This window comes from Orbicella franksi, chromosome 2, assembly GCF_964199315.1.
Source record: "Orbicella franksi chromosome 2, jaOrbFran1.1, whole genome shotgun sequence".
NCBI lineage: Eukaryota > Metazoa > Cnidaria > Anthozoa > Scleractinia > Merulinidae > Orbicella > Orbicella franksi.
In genome coordinates, this window is record NC_138146.1 from 31,913,397 (window position 1) to 31,937,274 (window position 23,878).

The 23,878-nt window shown below is 40.4% G+C and overlaps 2 protein-coding genes and 1 non-coding gene across 6 annotated transcripts; 2 read left to right on the forward strand and 1 right to left on the reverse strand.

The window, feature by feature from the left end:
- Window positions 1-10: 10 nt before the first annotated feature.
- On the reverse strand, window positions 11-10,782 carry LOC145479315 (methanethiol oxidase-like). Of its 3 annotated transcripts, none has more exons than XM_081457650.1 (11): window positions 10,382-10,782; window positions 8,192-8,355; window positions 6,983-7,053; window positions 6,361-6,475; window positions 5,944-6,064; window positions 5,317-5,499; window positions 4,979-5,157; window positions 4,753-4,831; window positions 3,986-4,107; window positions 2,743-2,954; window positions 11-1,904 (listed from the first exon to the last, which is right to left on the reverse strand). In XM_081457650.1, exons 1-11 carry the CDS (start codon window positions 10,389-10,391, stop codon window positions 1,742-1,744), a joined length of 1,419 nt encoding a protein of 472 aa, XP_081313776.1. In that variant the 5' UTR covers window positions 10,392-10,782; the 3' UTR covers window positions 11-1,741. The 3 variants fall into 3 exon arrangements, with proteins under 3 accessions (XP_081313776.1, XP_081313774.1, XP_081313777.1); XM_081457648.1 differs by having other exon boundaries at window positions 8,192-8,358; XM_081457651.1 differs by lacking the exon at window positions 10,382-10,782 and adding an exon at window positions 9,404-10,367.
- A 1,024-nt stretch (window positions 10,783-11,806) lies between these two features.
- LOC145480157 (U11 spliceosomal RNA) lies at window positions 11,807-11,935 on the forward strand. The gene has a single exon (XR_014048510.1). It is a non-coding gene; the product is annotated as a U11 spliceosomal RNA (small nuclear RNA).
- A 1,060-nt stretch (window positions 11,936-12,995) lies between these two features.
- Window positions 12,996-23,490, forward strand: LOC145479304 (uncharacterized). 2 transcript variants are annotated; one of them, XM_081457629.1, is made up of 4 exons: window positions 12,996-15,540; window positions 18,222-18,488; window positions 19,094-20,442; window positions 20,869-23,490. In XM_081457629.1, the coding sequence occupies exons 1-4, from the start codon at window positions 13,485-13,487 to the stop codon at window positions 21,880-21,882; spliced, it is 4,686 nt and encodes a 1,561-aa protein (XP_081313755.1). In that variant the 5' UTR covers window positions 12,996-13,484; the 3' UTR covers window positions 21,883-23,490. The 2 variants fall into 2 exon arrangements, with proteins under 2 accessions (XP_081313755.1, XP_081313756.1); XM_081457630.1 differs by lacking the exon at window positions 18,222-18,488.
- Window positions 23,491-23,878: the final 388 nt, after the last annotated feature.

Below are 23,878 nucleotides of genomic sequence, written 5' to 3' on the forward strand. Positions count from 1 at the left end.
TTCCTTGTTCAGGTTTGCAGTCAAAGAGATCAATAAACCTATTGATTTGACGGTGGTGTAAAAGAAGTCATAGACTATGAGACACAAGGAACTCAACAAGAGACAAGAATTGCTGCTGTCAGGGTGGAACTTTTGAATGTACATCAGCAATTAATTCATTGCTTTACGGTTAGGTTAATTTTAGAATTTTCCGTTTTGGGGGGAGGAGCCAGGCCCATGACTTGAAGATTTAAACCAACCTCGTTCCCAGGGCTTTTTCCGATCTCAAAGGGAAAAGCTCTGCCTGTCACGTCATTTTCGTGGTCTGTACAGTTTACATCACTACAATCGACCATAGCTCTCGACCATTAAACACAAGTACCGTCTTCAGTTGGCTTCACAATCAACACTGTCCATTTGTTTTCTTACAAGAGACCCGCAGCTCAAAAGAATGTGAAAATATTTGGCAAGCGGAATGGGGCGGTGAAGTCTTTTTTAGCCATGGTACAAAGTATAGCAAGGGCACAATGATCCTCATAACTCATAATCATAAATGCACTTTTACAAAGCACTCTGCACATCAAATAACCACAAATCTTCAGTTGCAAACAAAGAATTACCCCTAATTTTCTCAGAAAATATCACCCCTTTAGAAAACGCAGACAAGTTATCGTGTGAAGGAAAAGTTACCCAGGCAGAATGCCTTAAAGCACTAAAGCATTTTAAAAATGAAAACATGATCACCGGGAACAGACGGATTACAAGCAGAATTTTATAAATATTTCTGGAAGGAGCTGTAACTTCCTTTCTTTCAATCTTTTCTCTGAAAAATTTCATCTCGAAACCCCCTTCACTCTTTATTTCGGCTTAATTAATTCTGTGCCGAACTACCTTCCCAGATAGAAAGTGACATAAAAAACAACGTTTCAATATAAGATTATTCATAATATTCTTTCAACAAAAGTCAGTCTCTTTAAAGCCAATATATGTGATGATGACATATGCCCACAATGTCTTGCTGACAGGCATTCCTTAGATCATATGTTTTTGCGCTGTCAATTAACTTTATCCTTCTGGGACTTATTCCAAACATGGTGGACTACCAAAACTAAAGAAAATGTCACATTAACAGAGAGCATGATTCTGTATGGAATTTTCGACAATAGAGAACACCTATACTCCTTGAATTACTCACTTCTTTTAGCAAAGTATTCCATATATAGTAACTGCTTACAAGGAAAAAAGCTTTGTTTTGAAAGTTTTCTCACGCTTCTAAGAGAAAAAAAACAATATAAAACGGGAAATTGCTGTTCACAATAACAACATTACAAAGTTCAAGACTGCATATAGATTTCTTTTGTAACTTTTTTTTATTTTTCGTCTTTATTGCTTTACTGTTCTTGTCTTCTCTTTCTTTTTTACGTTTACTAACCTATAGATTTATGTGAAGTTGTGAAGTAATTAGGTTAACAAAAAAAATAATATGTTGTTAAGTAAGTAGATATTTATGACATGTTGTAAACTGTTTGTAAATTAAAATAATAATAGTGATAATTTTAAAAAAAAAAGTATTTTACCTATCAGTCATTGAAAAACACTTTAGGAACAATTTTGAAGGTGATATTTGAAAAGAAATTATGTGAACTTTATTCAAACTAGGAAAAATAACAGGAAAGTCTGGTATATACGTGATGTAAATCCTTTGGTGTTCCGAATGTTCGTCTGGCAAGGAAAATAATTTGATTGGAGGATTTAAGGAATTTTAAAGCCATATGTCAGAGGAGCAGTCTCCCCCCGGATAACGCACTTCATGAGCGAGAGCTGGTCCGTCAGGTTCTTCTCCAAAGTCCACACAGAAATCAGGATTCAACTTGAGCCCGCCATTCACTGAATCAACGTCAACTTGCAGCAACATGCTGCCTTTCCTACGAGATAAGATAGCAAAAGGTAAGTGATATTAAGTTTTCCAAAACCTAACCAACTTCGATCACAAAATATTGTGTCACAAAACAGATGTAATGATTACCCGACTTAAAGTGCGCAAGCGAGTAGTGTAATGCTCGCACAAACTTTAAGATGAATAGACGCGGTTATTACGGAGGTAATGTGGGGGTATGGAAGGAAGACTCACGCTTTGTAGGAGGCTTTTTGTTAGTAGACATGTCGTGTACAAGTAAGCTGAACGTAAAGGAGCCGATAATTAAACCGTTGGCAGTTGAACTGTTGGATTGGAATATGCTGTCGTCGTGCCGCGCGCATTACGCACTGAATACAAGAACTCAATTCTGATCAGATATGATAGCCTTTTTTCTGAACCGTTTCATTTTCGGCTTCCCTCCCTCGTGTAATCAGAACGTGAATTTTGAGATAAGCCCAGCATGGTACAGTTCTGTTTGAAGTGAGGCTTCATTGCGGGCTTATTTTGGGAGTCCTGTGTTATAAGGATATACGCGACGGCTGGGTTTATCTTGAGGGGAACTTCCAGTTCTCAGCTCTTCAAAAATGTCACTACGGAACACGGAAACTTCGAGGAGAACAATTCTTTGCACATCTTAAGCAAAAAAATAGACAAGATCTACAATAGGGCAGCGTGCAAATGAGAAAAACGCATTTTTTTCATTGCAAGTTTCACTGAAATTAAAGATAAGACCTAAAAATTTAAAGCTCGCTGTCTGCTATCCAGTGAAGGCTTATCGGATGGGCGAGACAAGATCTGCTAAAAAAATCCCTGATTAACTTCTGGCCGGTTTCGCATATACTCACTTGGAGAGATTAGGGTAGAACTGATTGTCCCACACACTGAACAACGATGTTGTGGCATAAAGCCGTTTGCCATCCAAACTGAGCTGAATCATCTGCGGTCCTCCTTCCACTCGCTTCCCCTTCACGTAACACGGCTCAGGCTGTCCGCTCAGTTCAGAGTCCTCTGTCACCTTCACTGGGCCATCACTGACTATGCTGCCACTGATAAATACCTAGAAAAAATAATCACCATAGTCAGCGGTGACTGGATTGGATTTTGCTATACCAGGGAACTGAACATGAACAGATAGAAATATTCAAAACGTAGGTGAAACTAGAAAAAATAAAGTAGAGGTTTTGGGAGACAAATACTTGACGAGAAGGTAACATAATCAAAAGTATTGGACAGAAACGATGTTTGGTATGAATTGTAGTAGCAACAAAATGAGAATATTTACAACCTAATCCGAAAAAGATAATTCTCCCAACGATGAGTCGACGGTCGAATTCATCAACTTCCGCAAACCTTTTGAACGCTCTACCTCTGGAATACAGGAGAATCATGGGTGGGGTGGGGGGGGGGGGGGCGCCATGTAATTAGGTTTCAATTTAACAAATTAGAATTCTGTTGGGATCAAGTATTGAAACTCGAGTCATTTGGCATCTTACTGGTTGTCTCGTGAGGATAAAAACATCTTTTTTTTATTTAGTGGAGTGGGAGTTAAGCATAAAGCCGGCCCTTATTACACGTAGAACACTTTTTGTGGCCATATCTCAGAAGGGTCATCCTAACATTATTACCTTCATTTTCATCAGTCCGGCACAGTTATCAAATCTGATAACCCATGACGTCACAACATGGTGACGATTCGAATTTTCGGAGTACATCGTCTTTGTTCGTTGAATCTTCGGTTGTGTTCGCGTTGTATACCCATAGTTCCACGCGATTACCTTCTCCCTTCGCCGCAAAAAATAGGAGAACCTGAACAGAGGTCAGGGTCATCAAAACACAAGCATGGGCAAACCTACTCCCCAGTATTTCCAGTATTTCCTTTATTCAAAACGCCAACCAAACTAATTAAAGTGCTCATAGCTCACGTCAAGAAGGGAGGGTACGTACTGTATCCTTCATCCCCCGGCATGGTCACTCACCTATAGCATCTTTTGTCGGTAATAGTTTTTCAGAAACAACAACGGGGTGATCAAATGAAAGGTTCTCCTAAACATCTACACTAATCTGTCCACTAATAACATAAATACCTACCTGTCCGACTAGTTTTGGGTTTTTGGTGTCTGTTACGTCATACTGTCTGATGTCTCCATGAAGCCAGTTGCTCAAATACAGGTATTTGTCATCCAGCGAAAGAAGAATGTCTGTTATCAGACCTGTAGGGAAAATATCGCCACGAGGTAGTAAGTTACCATCCTTAAGAATGCTTTCTACAGTTTGTTTGAGAACATCATGAACAAACGAAGAATTTAAAGTGTACAGTAGTATAGTAAAAACGTTTACTGGTTATTGGTATATTGGCCTTTATTATGTAGACAAGAGTGTTTCTTTTAGTGGGAAATACGGTACACCTCTTTACCAACTTCAATGATAAATAAAAATTACAGGGTCGCGTGAAGATATGAATTTCATAATCTCGATTTTATCGTATACAATTTTTACGTTTCACAAGCTGAACAGTGTAATGAGGACAAATTCATTTTGAAAATGTGTACACTTTTACTTTGTTGACTGTTCAAGGTTATATGTCTAGGTTTTTGATGATTTGGCTCATTCTCTCACTGTATTCCATTATCGCCGCCAAAAGTTATTGACATACGGCAAAAGAAGGTGTGTTTAAAACCGCCTTTGTCCCTGCTAGTCACTTTCGCTACGAACGTTCTTTTTTAGAACACCGAACAATGCACGAAGATTTATCCGAGACATTAAGATCTGTAAGGTGTGTAAACCTACAGTTATCCACGGATAGCAAAGCAAATGAAAGTATTGTGTTGACCAAGATAGCCTATGTACTGACCCACCTGGCATTTCCGGTAGAGCCCAGCCTTCCACTTTCTTATTTGGAATTTTAATCACAGTCTCAGCACTCCAAGTTTTTTCCTTTAACAAGTTAATTAAATATATATTAGGATATAAGACAAACGGGACATCCCTGACAGCTTTCAGCAGCATCGCTTTACTTCTAGGTTTACCTTACGTTGCCATTAGCTGACCCGACCCGACCCGACACGACCCGTGCCAACTCACCTCATTTTTGAAGAATCGTACCACCGTGCTGCTCAACGCACATCCCACAAATCCCTGCGTCTGATCGGGGTCGTGCAGGAATCTTATCTCCAGGGGAACGGTACCAGCTCCTAAGTCTATTGTCTGTTGAATGGTTCGTGAGGTCCAGTCCCACACATGCAAGCGAGATCCGTATTTGCCTGGTAACGAGTAAAAGGACAAGACTATTACAAACTGACGTAGGAACGAAAGGAGAAGTTATTTTTCTCAACTTAATTTCAGTATTCTCAAAACAACATCGAAATGCCAAGAGCTAATTCACATATTATGTAGTTTTGTGTCTGCAAAATGCCACTTACCAGCAGCCACGTCCTCCACCTTAAATCCTTTGGTAAAAGCGCTAGGCGCTCCCCACTCAGAACTTATCATCACATTGTGTCTAGGCTGATACCAAAAGTCATACCCCATTGGTGCTGATTTATTTTCACCTTCCCAGCGTCCTTTGACGTCAAAGGTCTTGCCATCGAGGATAACGAAACCTCCTGACGTGTGGAAAAGCGGAGAATCGTAACTTAATTCAACTGTAATGTTAATTAAATGTTAAGATGATAGGTCGACAGGGCTGGAAAGCGTAAAATAGTACATGGAAGCGGACCACAGCACAGCTCCCTGAGGGGCGGGCCTTGGACACATTTTAGAGCAAGACAAGTAAAAAAAAACTTCTTTTCATTTCCCTCAAGATTCCTCCTTGGTCTGCCTGTGTCATGGAAGTTGCAAGGCTGAATTAAAAATGGTTCTAAGGTTGTCCAAGCGTTTGAGTAGAAATGCGAATTTATAATGTAGATCGTCACTAAGCTCGATTTCCGCCACTCACTCGAGTCCGGTCTACATTCCTCCCTAAGAGAGAAGAGTGAGTAAGGTCGGGGAAGGAGCGCAGGTTCCTTTTTCGAACAGCGGTTGGTAATCGAGGCTAGATCGTCATGTACCTTCCTCATTTCCTTCCGGTGTTCCCATGGCACTGATCATGACCTCTCCACTTCCCAGGCAGTGCGTTGTATGAAGGTAGCCCAGAGCTGTCTTCTTGGTGACCTCTTCTGGTTCAACAATCTATAAATGATAAACAAGGATTGAATGTCTCGTTAGATCATTAGTGTACATTACTCTTAAAAAGCTATTGAAAAACTTTTCTAAATGAGCAATGCAGTCAAAAAACATTTCTGAAAATCCCCCCTCTCCCTTAAAACAACCTCAGATTTGACCGATTTCCGCTATCGTTTCCGGCCCCCACGAAAAGTTCAGTCAGATGGTTTTCTTTTTTAAGAACTCCAATTTTAAGGCCACCCAGGTTATCCGAACAGATTTTATTGGGCCGCGGGTTGTCTGATGAAAGCGGTTATTCATACCTTGTGTATGCGTGGTGCCTTTGGATCAGTTTCTACGTCAAAGATGTAAATCCTGCTGGAACTAAGTGACGGCATTATCAGGCGGTTTCTTTTCTGATTAGGATCGCCATGGCAGCTGAAAGAAATAGAGATTTGCAAAAATGAAAATAAAAACGGTTAGCATCAGCCTGGGCTGGTTTCATGTGAATGCTTGAGATGGATATCGTTAGTTATTTATTTCATTAAACAGTTTCTCAGTTTCTTAGTTTCTCAGAGTCTCATGGAAGACTTGTAGCAGTCTTCCAGTGAATTACGTTCTCTAAGCCTCTACCAATCATTGGAGAGCTTCTAAAAGAACTTTTCTCGCGCTCACTAATGTTTACATCGGTTGTAGATAATATACAGGATGATATAGGGAAGGCATGACAAACACGACACTGGCTAAGAATGAAGGCAATCAAATCGCAGAGCAAAACAAATTGAATAGACTAAAAGGTGAAAAACTGGTCTAAAAACAAGGCAAAGCCGCGACATAACATTACCCCAAGGGGCCACCCCCTATTCATACGGATGGAAAAACTACATTGAACCCCTCGTGGAATGTGGTCAGCGGTACGTAATGCTGTGAGGCTTTTCCACTGACCTACTGCAGGCGTTCCAGCCACTGTGATGTAACTCATCTCCCAAATGAGGAACCGCCAGGCGATGAATGACCTGTTGATAACGTCAGAAATTAATTGAATGATGAAAAGACGGTTCCTCATCATGGTTCAGTCCCGTTGAAGGTTCAAACATTTGGGATTTTTTTCAGGCTTCTTGGCACTGAATTGCTTTTGTATGAAACACAACGGCGATAACACATCATTCTGCCCTCATTTTATTCTACAAGTATATCAGTTTATATCAGAAAATAATTACAAGTAAAATTATGAGAAAACATTAGAAAAGTTAGCAAGCAACTGTCAACAATGATTCTACCCTTGTACGTTGGATAAGAGATTCATCAAGTCGATTGAGGATATAAACTCGAAAAATTAAGCAAACCAAATATCAGCCTTGTTCGGGTATAGAGGAAAATTGCAACATTTCATCAGTGCAAGTCTTGCATCATAATTAAATTCAGACATGTTTGACAGTCAAATATCTATTTATTGTTTTGCAGTTGCTTCTCTATAAGCCTTGCTCATTGTCACTTAATCATTAAGGTTCAGGTGCGATTAACCACTTTAGTTCTTTTTGGTTTCAGTTAAAGTTGATGGCAAACACCGCTGTTCTGCGTTGATGCCTAGCCAATTATTTGCTGTGACTGAGAAAATTACTGCATTGTGATTGGCTGAGAGCAGGCCAATTTAAAGTTAATTCTTAATTTGCACTGCAGTGCAAATTAACTCGCGCGTGTTTGCAATTTTCTCAGTCATATAATAAATGAGTAATCGTATAAAAGCTCAAGCAATTAAGGACTTACACTACTCGTGATATTTGAAAATTCTTTCAAATTGCACTCGCCTAAAGACTCGTGCAATTTTGAGAGAATTTTCAAATATCACTGGTTGTGTAAATCCTTAATTGCACTCGAATTCATGCGATCACCTATACTTACTACCCTTTTGCAGAACATAAAATAAAATCATCGATGAAAAGGTATCACTAGTTTCGAAGCACCAACGAGACTTTAAGAACTGATGGTAATGTTATCATATTTCGACATACTTTGAAGCTTATTCCTCTCCCCCACTTCTCCCCCGCCCCTCACCCCTTCTCCTTCCCTCATCCCCTCCCCCTTCCCCTTCTCCTCTCCTCCCCTCCCCCTCCCTATTCCCCTCTTTCCTTAGTGCTGAGCTTTACTTCTTACCTGGCCGTAAGAAGGAGATTCTGGATCGACATCAACGGTGGCAAGGTAGTCAGGCTTTTCTATCTCCGTGTTACTACGGATACATGGCAAATACAACAATTTCTCCCTGGGACCTTTCATGGCGTCCAAAGGGGTGGCATACCCCGGACCACATTTGCACGGATCTACTGGAAAATGAGTATTAGTCTTCTCTTCATTTAAATATGCTCACTATTAAGTGTGATAGGTCCTATCCCTAGTTGGCTTCGTTCAGGCGTCGTGTATAAAGTTTCTCGTGCAGGCTGCAGTGTCTGCTATATCGGTGAAACTACCCGTGCGATCACAAGAACACGCACATCTGCAGAATTCTGTGCATTGCCGCGACTCTGACCTCAAGTTCCAGCGATTGCTTTCATGTTACTGATCTAGCCGGCTCTGCATTTCAGCTCAAATAAAGATAAAAACGCTTTTCACATCCCGTGGGAAAACCCTTCCCTAAAAATTAATCAACAACTTCAACAAGTTCATTATAGCCTATCAGTTTCTTTGTAATCCGCACACATTTTTTCTTTTGAGTACGTGCTCATTAGCATGTACTACATTGTAGTTATCTAAATAACTACATTCAATTTACATCTTCTATAACATTTGCACAGAAGAAGGCAGAAGCTTCTGCCGAAACATGTTTGTAAAATTGAAAATTGTCGATTTATATCTAAAGCTGGTCGTGACATGGCTATCTGCTTTCACGTGATCGTCAGGAATGGCTTAGGGCACAAGTCAGTACAAGGCCCGAATTCGGCCACCAAAGCTGTCACGTCTTCGGTCTTCGACCCAACACAAGCGGGGTTTACAGCGCCCAAAATGAAAGTGGGCTCTATGGCTCTATGTCTTATTATCCCTCGTCTCACGTCTGTGAATGTAAGATCAGGCTTGTTCTCAAAGCCGAGTGAAAAACTCCGGGTCCACTCGACACTGCGAGCAGAGCCTCTTTAATCTCTTTTACGACAATGGGGAGGAAAAAGAAATTATAAAGAGAGATCTTTTCTCTACAACTTTTCTCGGTACGAAGCATACAAACTTGAAAGACAGTATAGTGAGAAAAGCTCTGAGTGCAGGATGCTACAGCAAAAATTCAGCCTAAAGTCTGACGGAAGTACGTTACTTTGTTGACTTCGATTCGTTCAAAGCAAGCAGACAAAACCACTTAATTACGCACGAGGAATAAATTACCTTGTCAGTTTGACGCCCGTAACGTTTGCATTGAATTCCTTCACGCTATCCAGGTTTACGTTTAGAGACAAAACCTCTATCTTATCATGAAGAAACCCAATATTGCGTGTTGAAAACACGCGCTTGTTAAACGACCCTGACCCGTATTTTTGCGGCTGGTTTGTAACGCACGATCCCGGATTTCAAAACCAAAACCAAATTTCCTGAGCCAATCTAAACAATCGTTGACAGTGACTGTATCTGTGTTAACTACGACTGTATTGTTACTAGTTTTCCGTCTATGTGTTCGTTTTTTTGTGTGTTCTTTTTTAGCTGTTGTTGTTGAGATATTACTGTGAAAGTCGAAAAGCCGTGAACACTTAGCTTTGATTCTGACATGTCGATTGTGTAGTCACCAACTGAGATGCCAAAAAAAAAAAAAAAGCACAAAGAAAGGAAACAAACTAACGGTGTCTCCATCAGTCACGAAACCCGCACACTTCGATCGTTTTCCCTTCGGAAAAATGGCTGTTACCCTGTAGTTTTATAATTACTGATTAAAACTGTTCTATTTGTGCAAACGGAAGCGCTGACTTGCAGCCTAAGGTTACAAAACCAGACAGTTCATCTACATTCAACTTCATCTGTTGCTACATTTGGCGATTAAAATTATAAAGAACCCTGAACCCAAACTAAAAAGATCAATTTCTGTGGAAATAGGCAACGAAGTTAACACTACATTCAGACCTAGCAAAAGATGGTAAATAGTTGGATCGACTGTAACAATGCTAACCGAATTTAAAGGGCAGTACAAGTATAATATTCTGTTATCTAAAGCATTTGTAGTCCGCTACGGCTCCACGCGGAGCTTTGAGTGAATCGTATTCAGAGAACGGGAGAGAATTCCTACTCGATCGTGACAACTACACAGACTATTATTACAATATTAGTAAACAAACGATAAATAAGGTTGAACTAAATATTTAGTCGTACAGTTACCTTCACTCATAGTGCTTCCGCAATCGGTCCGTCTGATGAACTTGGGTAACAGAAATACTGCTGAATCACTCACGCGAACAAAACCTAATACGGTAATCGCGTGCAGAAAAGGCACTGGGCTCAAGTGCACATCATAGCACAATATATCGGAAACGAAAACAAAACACTGATCATACGATCTCAGATCATTGACACGGGGCGTTTGCGTTTTTAAGTCAGATCTAATCCAGTCATTTATAGAATGCCCACGATCTCCAATTTTGCCACAATTAATTCGGTATCTCTTAACCTGCACTACGAGCAGGTGTTCTTAAACGTAACAACGCCTCGGAGATCGCAGGTTCTTCGAAGGTATCTGGTCAGGTCATTGAAAGGACCTTTCTTCGGCCCATTTTCTAACCTCACGAAAAGAAATACAGCGGAAATATCGTCAATTAGTTGAAGTAGTCGAATGTGATATTTTCGCGTAGCTCCTTTTTCCAGGCTGTACGGTCGATTCCAGGCTTCACTCGAACGTCCTTAGCGTGCAACAATTAACAACAACAATAATACAAACAACAGCGAAAGACATTATTACAAATGTAATGTGGGAAAATAAAAATAAACAAGACGAGACCAAGGATTGTTATGTTATTGGAAAATACTCACAATATTTTGGCTCTATTTCAGAGTCATAGCCGCGTAATAGGCTACTTTCGAATATTAAAATTCAGCTTGATAGTGAAGCCTAGAGGACACAAACAAAAGAATTAAATAAACATTGCCATTCAATTTCCTTTGTTTGTGTCCTCTAAGCCTCACCGCCAAGCTGAATTTTAATATATCAAAAACGATCTATTAGATCAAAACAAGTGCACAGCTTATGCATCAAGACTGATCAGGAGTACCGTATAAAAAAGCAATGACATAACATGGTGTAATCAACCGAAGAAAAGATCGAAGTCTCTAGAAACTTTGATCCCCTCATTAATGCTAGACTTAAGGTTCTTGATTAAGAAAAACCTCAAGAAATGCTAAGTGCGACCAATTGTCATTACAGTCTGAATGACCTGAAAGTGACCAAAGTTACCGTGAACGGCATTAAAAATGTGTTCTTAGTGACTGTAAAAACTTTACATGGTAAATCATTGTGGCAATCAGCTAAGTTGTACAAGCTGTTTACCTTCTCTCCTTGTCATAAGCCAAAACTTGGTTTCACCAATAATAAAAATCCTTGCTCTCGTCTTGGCAAAAAAGATAAAACAGCTAGAAATTATGACGGCGAATGATAAAAAGTTCGAGAGACGTAACCAACCGGAAAGCAAAGATTCGAGAGATTGATGCTCTTGACTTTTATACAATATTACGCATGCGCAATAAAAAATTATGTCCCACAATGACAGCACAGAATCCTTTTCTTTTAAACTGCAGATGTCACGCGTTCCGTAAAAGGGCCTTTGCCATCACTGGCACGTGAGACCTTACGGGCTCGCGCGGAATCGCAATCCAGAGATTTCGGAGGCATAATCTTTGGACCCTCGTGGCAGTTGGTAGCCGCTTAGCACCGACGCCCGAAACATAGCATGAAGAAATGGAAAGTGTACAACTGTGAGAAGAAAATCACTCAGAAGGAATGGCGGGTAGGAAGGTAATTTAACGGCATACAACATCACATTTCTTGCTCTCCATCAGTTCATATCCCACCGGGAGACAAGCAGTCTTAACCGGTCGTGGGCGACGGTGACCAGAGCGCTTGGCGTGACGGAAAAAACGCGTGATAAAAAAAAAAATGCCTCGCGCGGGCTCCACTTTTCACGAGTTTTTCTTCGCGCCACACTCGAGAAACGAGTTAGTTGCAGTCTTAACAGGAGAAAGTTAAGTGAATCTGTAATGGAGCTTTGAGCAAGTCGAAGTAGAATTCTGCTTCATGTAAAACTAACAAAAGTAAAAATGTTCAGTGTGAAATAGAGAGTTGTATTTGTCGTGATGGACCGGTACTGGTGTGTTCATTTCGTCTTATAATCTTGATAGGGTTTTTTAAGTCTAATGTACACAGTGGATTAACCTCGCATGAAGTCTGGAACAAAGCAGATACGTTTCATTACTTTCAACAGGATGTATACATGGTAAAACTGAAAGTTAGGAAATAAGCTTTTGTCTTCCATAGGTCAAGGCTGGAAATCCCACCACATCCCTTACCTCTTATCCTCCTGCGACTGTGTATGGATTTCCCAACCAATTACTTTTGAGATGGTTAATTCATTTTTCTAGTTTGCCCGAGCTTCACATTCTTTCAATTCTATGTCAGTTCGCCCACTTTGACCTTGGATGTTTTTTTAAAAAAATTTTAAAAAAAATTTGCAATGCAGCAAAAATCCGGAACTGTCCATCAGGTTAGTAGGGGGTTACTAAATTGATTTATCCTCCGGAAAAAGTCTAGAATTTTTTCAAAAAAACCCTTTGTTCATGATCCTACGATACTAGGAGAGCAGCGCCTTGTCTTTCTTCTTCTTTACACGTAAGGATATTTTTCAACATCGGAAGAAATACAATATCGTAAATATCAGGTACATTTTCAGTCTGCAATAAGAAAAGAACAATTTTGTATCGTCGCTAAGCCAAAGGCATCTAGTAGACATGGATATGGCATCTGACAAATGCCAGGTCCAAAATTTCATGAAGGCGCTGAAGTTGTCGCTTTTTAACCTCTTCCGTTTTAGAATAATATAAAGCGGAAATAGATTGTTTACACGTGGAGCTCATACCAACCGGCAACTTTATAGCTTTGATGATAGAAAGTTTGTTTTGCGCATTGGGTGTGTAGAATATATTGATAAACAAAAGCGCTGCCCACTTACTTAGACATCTTATTGGATGATCATTTGCGAAACTGAAATATGTTTCCTTTTGCGATTGTTTTTACCGGAAATGGACCCTCCCTCTTGGATCCCAGTCTTTTTATCCCTCGTCCTGTGAACGTCCTTTGTGTTTGCCTGCTGTCATATGTGTCGGTACGGTGGGTGTTTGGTATATTTATGTCGCCTTTCTGATATTTAAACTGCGTTTCCTACGCAAAAAAAATTGGTTCAAGAATGGTGGAACTTCGTAGAAAATCTATGTAACGATGTCTAGCTGTGATAATTTTGTGGAACAACTTTGGAGAAAAGGAAAATGTGCGAACTGTTTTCAATCACGAGAAAAACATCAAAACGCTGCCAACACACATGAAGAAGCCGGCAGCGCTACCGCGAACTACAAACTCAAACGAGCGACAACTCTTCCTCGAAGCCAAAGAAATCAAAATTTTAAAGCTTCGAATGCTGAAAAGGCGAATAATTTATTTAAACAGGAACAAGTAAATGAGGAGAATGGCTTAGGAAATGGTGTGAATGACATTAAAACCATCGCACCTTGCACGACCATTGAGGACACCAAAGATCGCAGTGCCGTGAATGAAGCTGGTAAAAAAGCACAGGATTCTAAACGTTCTGTCGCTAATAAACCCAAACCAGTACCTAGGCCGAGACCGAGGCCGACTTCTCGAGCGGTAGAATTTGGTTTTAGTGTGAAAAGCCGCGATGAAAGCTCCAAAGAATCATCGGCGGATGTGGTGAATGGTACCATACCTCTGGAAGATACTCTTGGGAATTCCCACAGTGGACCACAGAGTAACGCAAACTCTAGAAAAAAAAATTCCGAAGACCCTTTGCTTTCAATATTAGATCACGATAAGGAATCGGAGGAGACAAACAAACTTAATATCGAAGCAGTCTGCGAGGCAGTAGCTCACGGAAAGGACGCCATAGAAGTCGAAGATCCGAGCAATGATATGGAACGTCCAGATGTGAACGACACCGACCGAGTCTCTTCATCGAATGACTCGGTCGTTGTGGATTCAGTTCAAACCGAAGCAGAGGTTTCACCGTGTAAAAATGTGGATGGAGATGAAAGTGATGTCGAGGAATATGTCCCGATGAAAAGCAATATAGCTTTGTTTGGCACCGAATCTTTGCATAATGAACCTCACGAGACAGATGTTTTGGAACCAAACTTCGAAGTCAATTTAGATTTACGAGAAAAAGCGAGCAGTGACAATCGAGCGATCAATGCATGTGACTCTCAAACCGACGAAGAAAATTCTTCAGGTGTATTAGAATTTAGCAATCCTTTGTGCGTGATTACAAACGATATGGGCGACACAAATAAGCTCACTACTCAAGAATCTGGCGACTGTGACAAATTGAATGATAATCATAACAAGATTACGAGTTTAAAATCTTCTAGTGCTGAGCCTTTTTACGTAAACAGACCGTCCAGCTCGAGTAGTGAAAGCACAGTTTCTAGTAGCCACGATTCGGGCTATGAAAATACTCGCAAGTCCACCAGAAGTGATTCATCTCACAGTGCCTCAGGCAATGGCAATGATGTCTCTACCCATGTATTAAAACCTGACGAGGTCAGTTTAGCAGGCAAGTCAGTTGCTTCTAGTAAAACAAACCACTGTGACTTTAATATTGAGTCCAGCGGAACATCAAACAGCTCTTGGGGGAGTAGTACTTGGGACAGTTGTAGTACGTCTGATTTTCACGAAAACAGCAGCGAATCTATGCTCACGGAAAAAGCAGCTAGAAAATTTAACACCACTGATAACAAACCTCATTCTGAGGCGCTCACCTTCCGTACTGCCCAGTCTGTCACAACAGGCGAAACTCCTGCTTACGTGAATACCACATTGAAACCTTTCACGAAACCATATAGAGTGGTGGATATTAGCTCTGGTGTGTCCGTTCCAACTATGGAGGATCAAAATGATGCACCTCCACTTCCCCCCAAAGAGAAGGATCTAAGGAACGATAGGGCAGAAGTATTGAACCATGTATACCTGGAACCCTCGGAGGAAACAAAGGGAATTCCAGATCAAGACCTGGCAAATGACAAGATAGATGTGGTATCGGCTGCTAAGGTGAGAGCTGCCTCAAGTCCGTCACTCAAACAATCTTCTAGCAATGTTACAGATAACAGCCCTGCTGTACGAAGGGCACCAGCACCAAGGCCACGTTCTAGAGTACCATCGCAGTTTGGTACCTTACCTAAACCAGCACCTCGCACGTCAAGAATTCTCAATGATATGCCTGTTAAGGTTGACTCTAAAGAGCAGAAGGTAGCAACCCCTCCAGTTGGTAAGTTGTACTGTGATTTGAATGGATGTGATGTTCACTGCCTATGTAGGGTTGATTTTTCAACAACAATAGTTACTGGTAGTAGTCAATCACTTCACAGAAGTTGGCTGTCTAAATTCTTTAAAATTATTTACATTCAAGTAAGAAAAGAACATCCTGATCCACATGCTTTAAGATTTTTGTCATCTGTAGTGAAATACGTACTGTACATGTACAGTGGAATCCCAGTTTCTCAAACCCTTGATTTTTCTAACCTCCAGATAACCTGAACCAAAAGTCATTTTCCTCTCCTCAGTGGAACACTTAAATTTTATCCCCAATTTCTTGAACTACCAAGTTTTCAAACCAATTTTTGTTTCCCTTGGAAGTTAAAAAAAATCAGGATTCCACTATATGAGTATGTGAACTGGGATGACAAAATATGTAAGACAAACTTTGTTCTACAAATAATTTATTACAAAAATGTCCAGCAGGTCTTCCTATGAAAGTTGCAAAACATCAAAAATTGCAGAGATCTCATGTCTTTAAATTAAAAATAGCAAAGGATAAAAACACTAAGTCCTAAGGCCAGGCTTAGCATTTTAAGCAGACTAGATAGTAACACATGTCCACAGGAGGCATTTGTGACAAAGTTGTAGAATAATAGTCTTTTCCTGAACCCAGTACATGTAACTGAGGTTCCTATGTATATTTTTATGACATCCTTGAGTTTAAAACTTCATGTGTGCTGTGTCTGTGTTTCTTTTTAACAATGATTTCTTGAAAATTGATTGGTTACAAAACTTATCCAGCTGAGGCAAGAGTCATTGTTATTGTTCTCTTAAATTATTTAGAATGAATAAGCCAATATCTTTTTATTCCATTTTTATTTTTTTTTTATTAAAGCCTTAAACAACTTAACATTCTAAGTTGTTAGTTGTAAACTTTATACATTTGGCGAAGTATTTCCTTGTAATACACTCATTCAGGGTTAAAACTAAAACTATTCTTGTGCGCAAAGAATCCAGGCAATATTGAATGAACTAGATGACTTAATGAGTGTCATTTTAAACCCCCAGGCAGTGGGCACTCTGATATCATGTCACTCTGACAGATAAAATTTGTTGTATAAACATTTTAAACCTGTCTACTAAAAAGTCAAATAACATTAGTAACATCTTATCTGTAAAAACCTTCTAATGCAATACATTTAAAATTTTGCATCTTTTTGCATGCAGAAAACTGCTGGTATTTATATTTCACAGTACACTGGCCCCGAAGTGCTGAATTTTGATGCAAATTTTATTTTAGTCTACTTGTCTCTTATCAGCGAAATCAGCTTGTGATGTTATCTTAGATTTGATGGTCACTCTGTGTGGTCTATATCTATCAACTTTTTTGGTTATTTAAAGCATGCGGCCTTTAAAAAAAGTGACATATAATCACTGCAGTGATTTAACTCTTAGTTTTCATGTTTTCTTTGAGACTTGGACGTGCTTTCTTTGTGTCACATATGTCATTCATAACTTGACGTGACTTATTAAACATTCATAAATACATTTTTCAGGATAAGCTTGAAGTGTCATCATTCAATTGGTTGTGTAGCTTTTTATTACTGCACTTAATGATATGCCATACTGGACCTCATTTGACACAGGCTGAACTAGAAAGAAAGTGATAACTCTGATAACAAATGCAGCACTCTTGTCTGCATTTTTGTGGCACTCCCTATCATTGACAATGTGTTTAATCAAGCTTGGAGAAATTTTTAATAGCTCTAGACATCAAGACTCTATCAGAAGTGTAGATTTTGTTTTTATTTTCCTTTCACCTACTTACAGTATTTTACTACATATTTTTCTGAACCACATCCTAACTAAGCAGAAATGTTATTGATGGATCTCCAATGGCAGACCTTTGGCTTTTCTTCCAGACATGTGTTATGTTCTTAGTTTTTAATTATTTATGCAGTATGCTCCTTCACAGATATCTGTTTCTTTTTTTTCTGCTTTTTTTTCTTCACTCAAAGTACATCCATTGAGAAACTACAAACATCTTTGTAAATGGTGACAACAAATTTATTTTATGTATTTGTTTCCCTTTTCTTATTTTGAGAAATGTTGTTACTCCAGAAATGATCAATACTTCCCCCACAGAGGTTTGCCAAATTGAACTATCCCCACCCTTCTGAACATTTCAGTTTAGCATCATTATTTCCTTACAAACTGCCAGTATCATGAATCAGTCTCCTTATTTTCCTGATTTTCTTCCTGGAACCCATTTTGTCTTCTCCATCTTCTGTTAGCCTCTTGTTGTCGTTGTTACTGTTGTTGTTTTATGTGATAAATATAAATTAAGTGTAAGAAATTCATTATTTTGATTTTATAATTTAATAAATACTCAATTTGATGATACTTATACTTATCTGGTAAAATAAAACTTTCTGAAATAAAAATAAAATAATAAGAAAAGTACTTTACACTTATAAAACATGGAAATACAACAAGGAAAAAAACTGGTAAACTGTTAAATAAAAATTAATTTATTTTTTATTAAATATTAATTAATTAAAGATTATTTTGCTGGACTCTTTTAGCATATGTGTCTTGCTTATAGTTTAAACTGGCTTGTAAGAGACCTAGAGAAGCTTTGTGTGCAGTTTATAACTAACATTTTGTTATTTGATTTACTTTTTGTTTTAGTTTCAATAACGCCCCTACCCACTACCCCTCCTCCAGACCCACCCTCCCTTACAAGACTGCCATCACTCAAGAACTCTAATCAGGCAGCAGTAGCTCCTGCTTCACCCCCTCCCCCTGCAAAAGGCACGGCAGATCCAGGGAGCACAGAGAATCAATCTGAAAGTGTGCCTTTGAGTCCAGTCAACAATGACAATGTTGCTGCAGTAGGGGAGACACAGGAGGGACCCATTAAACCCAAAAGAAGTGCCCCACCACCTCCCCCTTCTGGTAAGCTTGCTAGTAATATGCATCTAAATAGCAATGTTTAGAAATAAAGCTAAGGGTGGAGGAGGGGAGGGACTGCAAACATGTACAGACCGCCCTCTTGAGATGAGGGTGCAAGAATTAGCTGGTGTCTGTAGCCTTGGTCTTCTCACAGCAATGATAAGTACTCTTTAAGAGTACTTCTCACAGCAGTGATAAGTACTCTTTAAGTACTTACTGCAATGAAGACGATATGCTCACGGTTATGTGTTTTTGGGTAGGATATGTTTATGTTGATTTCTATGTTTTACTAACACTTTCTCTCTCAAGATGTTTAGGCTGAAGAAAATATAGTGGTAACACACAAGCTTTACAACATTTATGATTCATTATTAGATGGCATACCAACTGAAACAAGTCATTTTTCCCTGTCTGAAGGATAGAGCGAGGAAAATGTTGACACTTTGCAACTCAATGACTGATCCGAGGACACGTAATCCATAAAAATAGTCTCCATTAAACAAATTCCGAAATAGTTGGCCGTGCGCGCTATAGCTTCTTTGGTACTACTGAAAAGTTTTGAAGGGTTTGTTTGTTGTTGTTTGTCTTTTTTTATTATTATTTACCAGCTTCCAGTCCACCGCCTCCAAAGTCGCCTGTATCGGAGCCTGTGACACCAGTGAAGTCAGCAAGTCCCAGTCCATCAAAGCCAAAATCGCAGCCAGTCCGATCATCGACGTTTTCAGGTCCACATGGTTCCAACCCGAGTCCAAACCCAACGAAAGCGTCTTCCCCAAAATCAACGCTCAGAAGAGCGTTTGCAACCATGAAAAAACTTGGAGGCAAAAAGAAAAACAGGCACAGCAAGACTATAGAGATCAGTGCACCTATAGCAGTGAATGAAGACGTGCCAGGCTTCTTGGCTCAGAAAGAAGCAGTGCGACGCCGAACCATGTCAGAAGTAACCCCTCTGCAAGCTGAGCAGAACAGTGCGAAAGAAGGACAACGGACTGAGGCAGCTGAAGCTGGTATCCCGGCAGCAGTTTCATCGCCAAATGATAGTGCGTCTGCTGTGTCTCCAACGCCTCCCGTCACGGGGGATTCATCACCCGTCGAGGGACGGTCCAGTAGGACAAGCTCTCCTATCATGCAGACAGAGCCTGGGATTGGGTATCAGAACTTCCCTCTATCAAAGGGTGGAGACACGTTGGAACGGCCCAAGAAACCGCCTCGTGTGGCTAAAGTTGTTAAGCCATTGCAGCACAGTGAACCGACACCAGATGAAGGTACGAGACAAAAAGACGAAGAACCGACTTATCTTGAGCCCAATAACGACGAGCTGACTCTCAAGGTGGAAACAGCTCTAGCCAATTTGACGGGCGCTGAAATCCTGGCTGAGGCACTGTCGAGAGTCGAGCAAGAGATGCTTGGACCACTGCCAGTCATTCCCCGTTCTCGGCATGTCCACTTTCGGTGTGAGAATTCCGATAGCTCGAAGACGTCCACGCTAGGCAGACCAGAGCTTCCAAAGCGTCCTGTACGGGTCGTGTCGCCAACCCTTGTTAACGGTTCTGGGGAGAAGAGTGAGTCTAAATCCCGGCCGCCCATTCTTCCCTCCAGGCCTCCCAACGCAAAATCTTCTGGACCGACCATGCGAGAACGCTCGCACAGTTTAGAAACGAGAACCCCAGAAAAGCGCAAACCGGTGATTGTGCGCAGTAGAAGCTTATCGACGAGTGCCAACGTACTGGAGAAGCGTTATAATAAGATTTTAAAACTGCAGATGCAGACTTTGGAGGAGATGATTGACTCTTGGAGAGAGGAACTTCTGCCTGATGTCGGTCTGGACTTGTCTGACACACGCTGGTCAGATTACGAGATCTGTGGTGATATACTGGACGTGGAGTGTCCTGGTGCGGTGCTTCTTCCTGTCAAATGTGCCATGTTGTGGGAAGGAAACAAGAAATTGCTTGCCAAGGTCAGTAGCGTCAAATGTACTGATAAGATTTACCGGCGAAAATCACCGAACCGTGGAATGGGCTCGATTTATAGCAACCACTCCCACTTTCTTACCCGTCCATATTCCTTCGTGATGTTGCGAGTTGACTCTAAGCGAAGTTCAAACTAAAGATTGGGAAGGAGAAAGAAGCCGATAAATGTTTTAAAAATAACACAAAAGAGACAGTAAAAGATAATGGGAGTGGTTGAACCCATTCCACGGTTGGGTGATATTCGTAGTACCCACCTTTTAGGGTGATATTTTCCAGGCTTACGTTTCTCTCAATACCCTGTTAGCTATCTCGAGCTTAACCTGACGACCGTGTTACAAATCAATATTGAAGTTAAAAGTGTGTACTTACGCCATTTTTTGCCTGTATGTGATCATTTGTCCTTGTTATGGCAGGTGGAGTATCCAATACCGTCTGCAACTCACACGTTTAAACGAACCCCTTACAAGCAGGACATGCATGTATGTGAGGCTCTGCCGTATCACGTGAACATCTCACGTGTTCTGACGTACTTTACTGATGACGTTTCTGGAGACGCAATAGGGCGACCAGACTGTGACTCATATGAAACAATGGTGAGCATCACAGATCAAATCCCTTGTGAAACGGTGGCGGATTTTCTCAAGCGAACTAAGGAGGAGCATTTAAGCGACCCAGAATCATACGAGAAAAAGATTTGTCTTTTAATCCTTCAGCTTTTAATGGCGCTTAATCATTTGCACGGAGAAGCCGTCGTTCATCGCGACCTGAAAGCTGAAAACCTTTTCCTGCTAGACTGCGGGCTCTTGGTTGTGACCAATTTCCAGCATGCGCTTCACCAGCCCAAAAACACTCAACCTAGTCCTTTCGTTTTAAGCAAGAGTGGGTCAAGTTATCTTGGTGGCAATTCGGAGCACCTTCCACCGGAAGTGGTAAATTCACCTAAAGATGCTGACGTGTTAAACTATGAAGATTGTGACACTTTTGCGGCTGGCTGCTTAGTGTATGAGTTCCTACATAGAGCCAATCCTTTCGCTGCCAATCCAAACCTTGTCAAGCAAAGTTATGACCGAACTGATCTTCCCCCAGTCCCTTGCAAGTCTCGATTTTCCAAGGGACTGGGCACGATCGCCCGTCAGCTGCTCCAGCGCCATCCTCAGGAGCGTTTAGCTGCTGGAGAAGCCATTCAAATGCTTCAAGTGTTGCTATGGGGGCCGAAACAACTTGACGATGACAGCGTAGAAAACGCCATTGGTGATTGGCTAGAGACAGAGCGGGCGCATACGGTGGCAATGATCGCGCGAAATCAAATACAGAAAAGTTGTAACTCGGACGAATTCATTGAGACTTACATGAAGTGTCATTTTCTTGTGGATGCCTCTGTAGAGACTATATCGTGGATTTACCAGCAGCTGGATCTTGATCAGTGACGAGTTACTGTTAATCTGTTGATAGAAGGTTTCCGTAACGAAGTGACATTCACATATATGTGTATTTATGTGTCTTTAGTTCTCAATAGTTAAACTCTTATGCAGGGTCCCTAAAGGGGTAAGGGCTTCATGCCAACTGAAGGGCTGTAGAAGTGCAGCACTCCAGTTCACCAAGCACAGAAAAAATCTTCTTGGATTCTCCATTGTATTGCCTAAGAGCCTCTAAGAACGACAATAGACATTTGTCTGAGTTTTAACAACACAAAAGCTTTGTCTCCAGAAAAAAAAACTTAAGCCTAAGGCTTACAAATCCCCGTTCGGGATCCTGCTTATACGATAGCATTGGACTGAGACAAACCGTGCCAGGCTCTCAGGTTGTGTTCAGACGGGCGAGAAACTGAATGCTCGAAAGAGAAAATGAAAGGAGCAAGAAACCCATTAACTATTTTCTCCTGTCTCATTCGAGTGTATATTTCGCCCTTTTTTCACGTTCTAAAAACTTTGAACAGGCCATCATTCAATGAAGCTTTGGAACAATGTTTTTACAATCATCTTTCTGTCAGCTTCATATCGCCTGGTCCGTTTGATTGGCTGACTTGGAAATTCAAAATTCAACAAAAGCATAGATATCGAAAGGTTATCGAAGTATCACCGGCGGCGCTTCACAATAGTCGGTGTCAATTGGTGGTTTGCCCTTGTGTTTAAAGTACAGACTAGATCAACTGAAAAAGTTGTAGCAAGGTTCATTCTCTGAAAATAACAACCGTGAAAGCCGGTTCGCACGCGTGAAACGCGTGTCAAATAAAACCGCGCGCGTTGTGTGTATATTTGACGCTTGCTCCCACGTTCACCTGTAACGTCAAAAAATACCTTGATGACTTTTGCACGGATAAATGTGGCGGCGTCAAGATTTAGCCAGAGAATTTTCTTAAACTAATATAGTTAAATACATAGATATAAAAAAAAAAAAAAAAAACAAATAATTTATTTAAAGTGACCGTTAACAATAGAAAGTTAAGGCAGAGTCTTTGTTCATAGGTATGGTTTTCCCAGTGTTATTGGATATTTTAGGCTTGCTTGCCTTTGACTAAATTGATTTACTGAAATATTTCAGCGCTGAGTACACCGGGTTTATTTATATTTTGTCAAAACACGACCCTTCTTGAATAGGGCGCGATAGCAATATTTTATTGGTTACAGGTTTCTCGAAAGAAAATCGTTCACATCAATTGTAACAAAGCCGAGAACATGCAACAGATATTATTTAATGTGGAGCTGAACTTCCAGTGACATGTACGAAGCTTATTGCGTTTATTTTCATAATTGTTAAGATTTCTACTCGTCTTCAATCAAACGAATAGCATCTTATTTTAAGTAATAAAATGTGAATATTATGTTGCAGTCGGGTGGACATGAAACCTATCTACGGCAAATCATTGAGCCTACAGGTTGTAACGAGTGTTACTTGGTGACGTTACGGGCACGTGACTTAGCCTGATGGCGAAAAAAGACGTTTTTATTTCTGATTGGATAAGAAGAAGCGGAAATTGTTTGTACTTTTACGAAGACTCGCTTGTTCCTCGACGTACCGGTGTAAGCATAACTAGTTCTCAAGCTTTAACTAAATAAAAGTAAAAGAACTATATATAAAGACTTATTTTGTTTACGTAGAAGAGGTTTGCCATTGCGAAAAAATTGTTGAGAACCTTAAAATCATTTGATTAATTGTTTAAAAAAATTAATATTTTTGCGACGACGTTTCGACGTTCGCTTAACGTTATTATCAAGTCCAAGATGAATGAAATTGTGTGCGAATAGAAATGTAAAAGAAGTCCTAAGAGACACGAAATAATACATCTTTCCTGATAAAAGGATCGGAAGAAAAAGGAATTGGTTTAAGCAGGAGGCGCAGTGCAATAGGCCATTTTCGTATTCTCGGTATTTAAAAACTGGAACTATAGCTTGCAACTGAGGCTTATGAGAGGAGTCTTTTCAA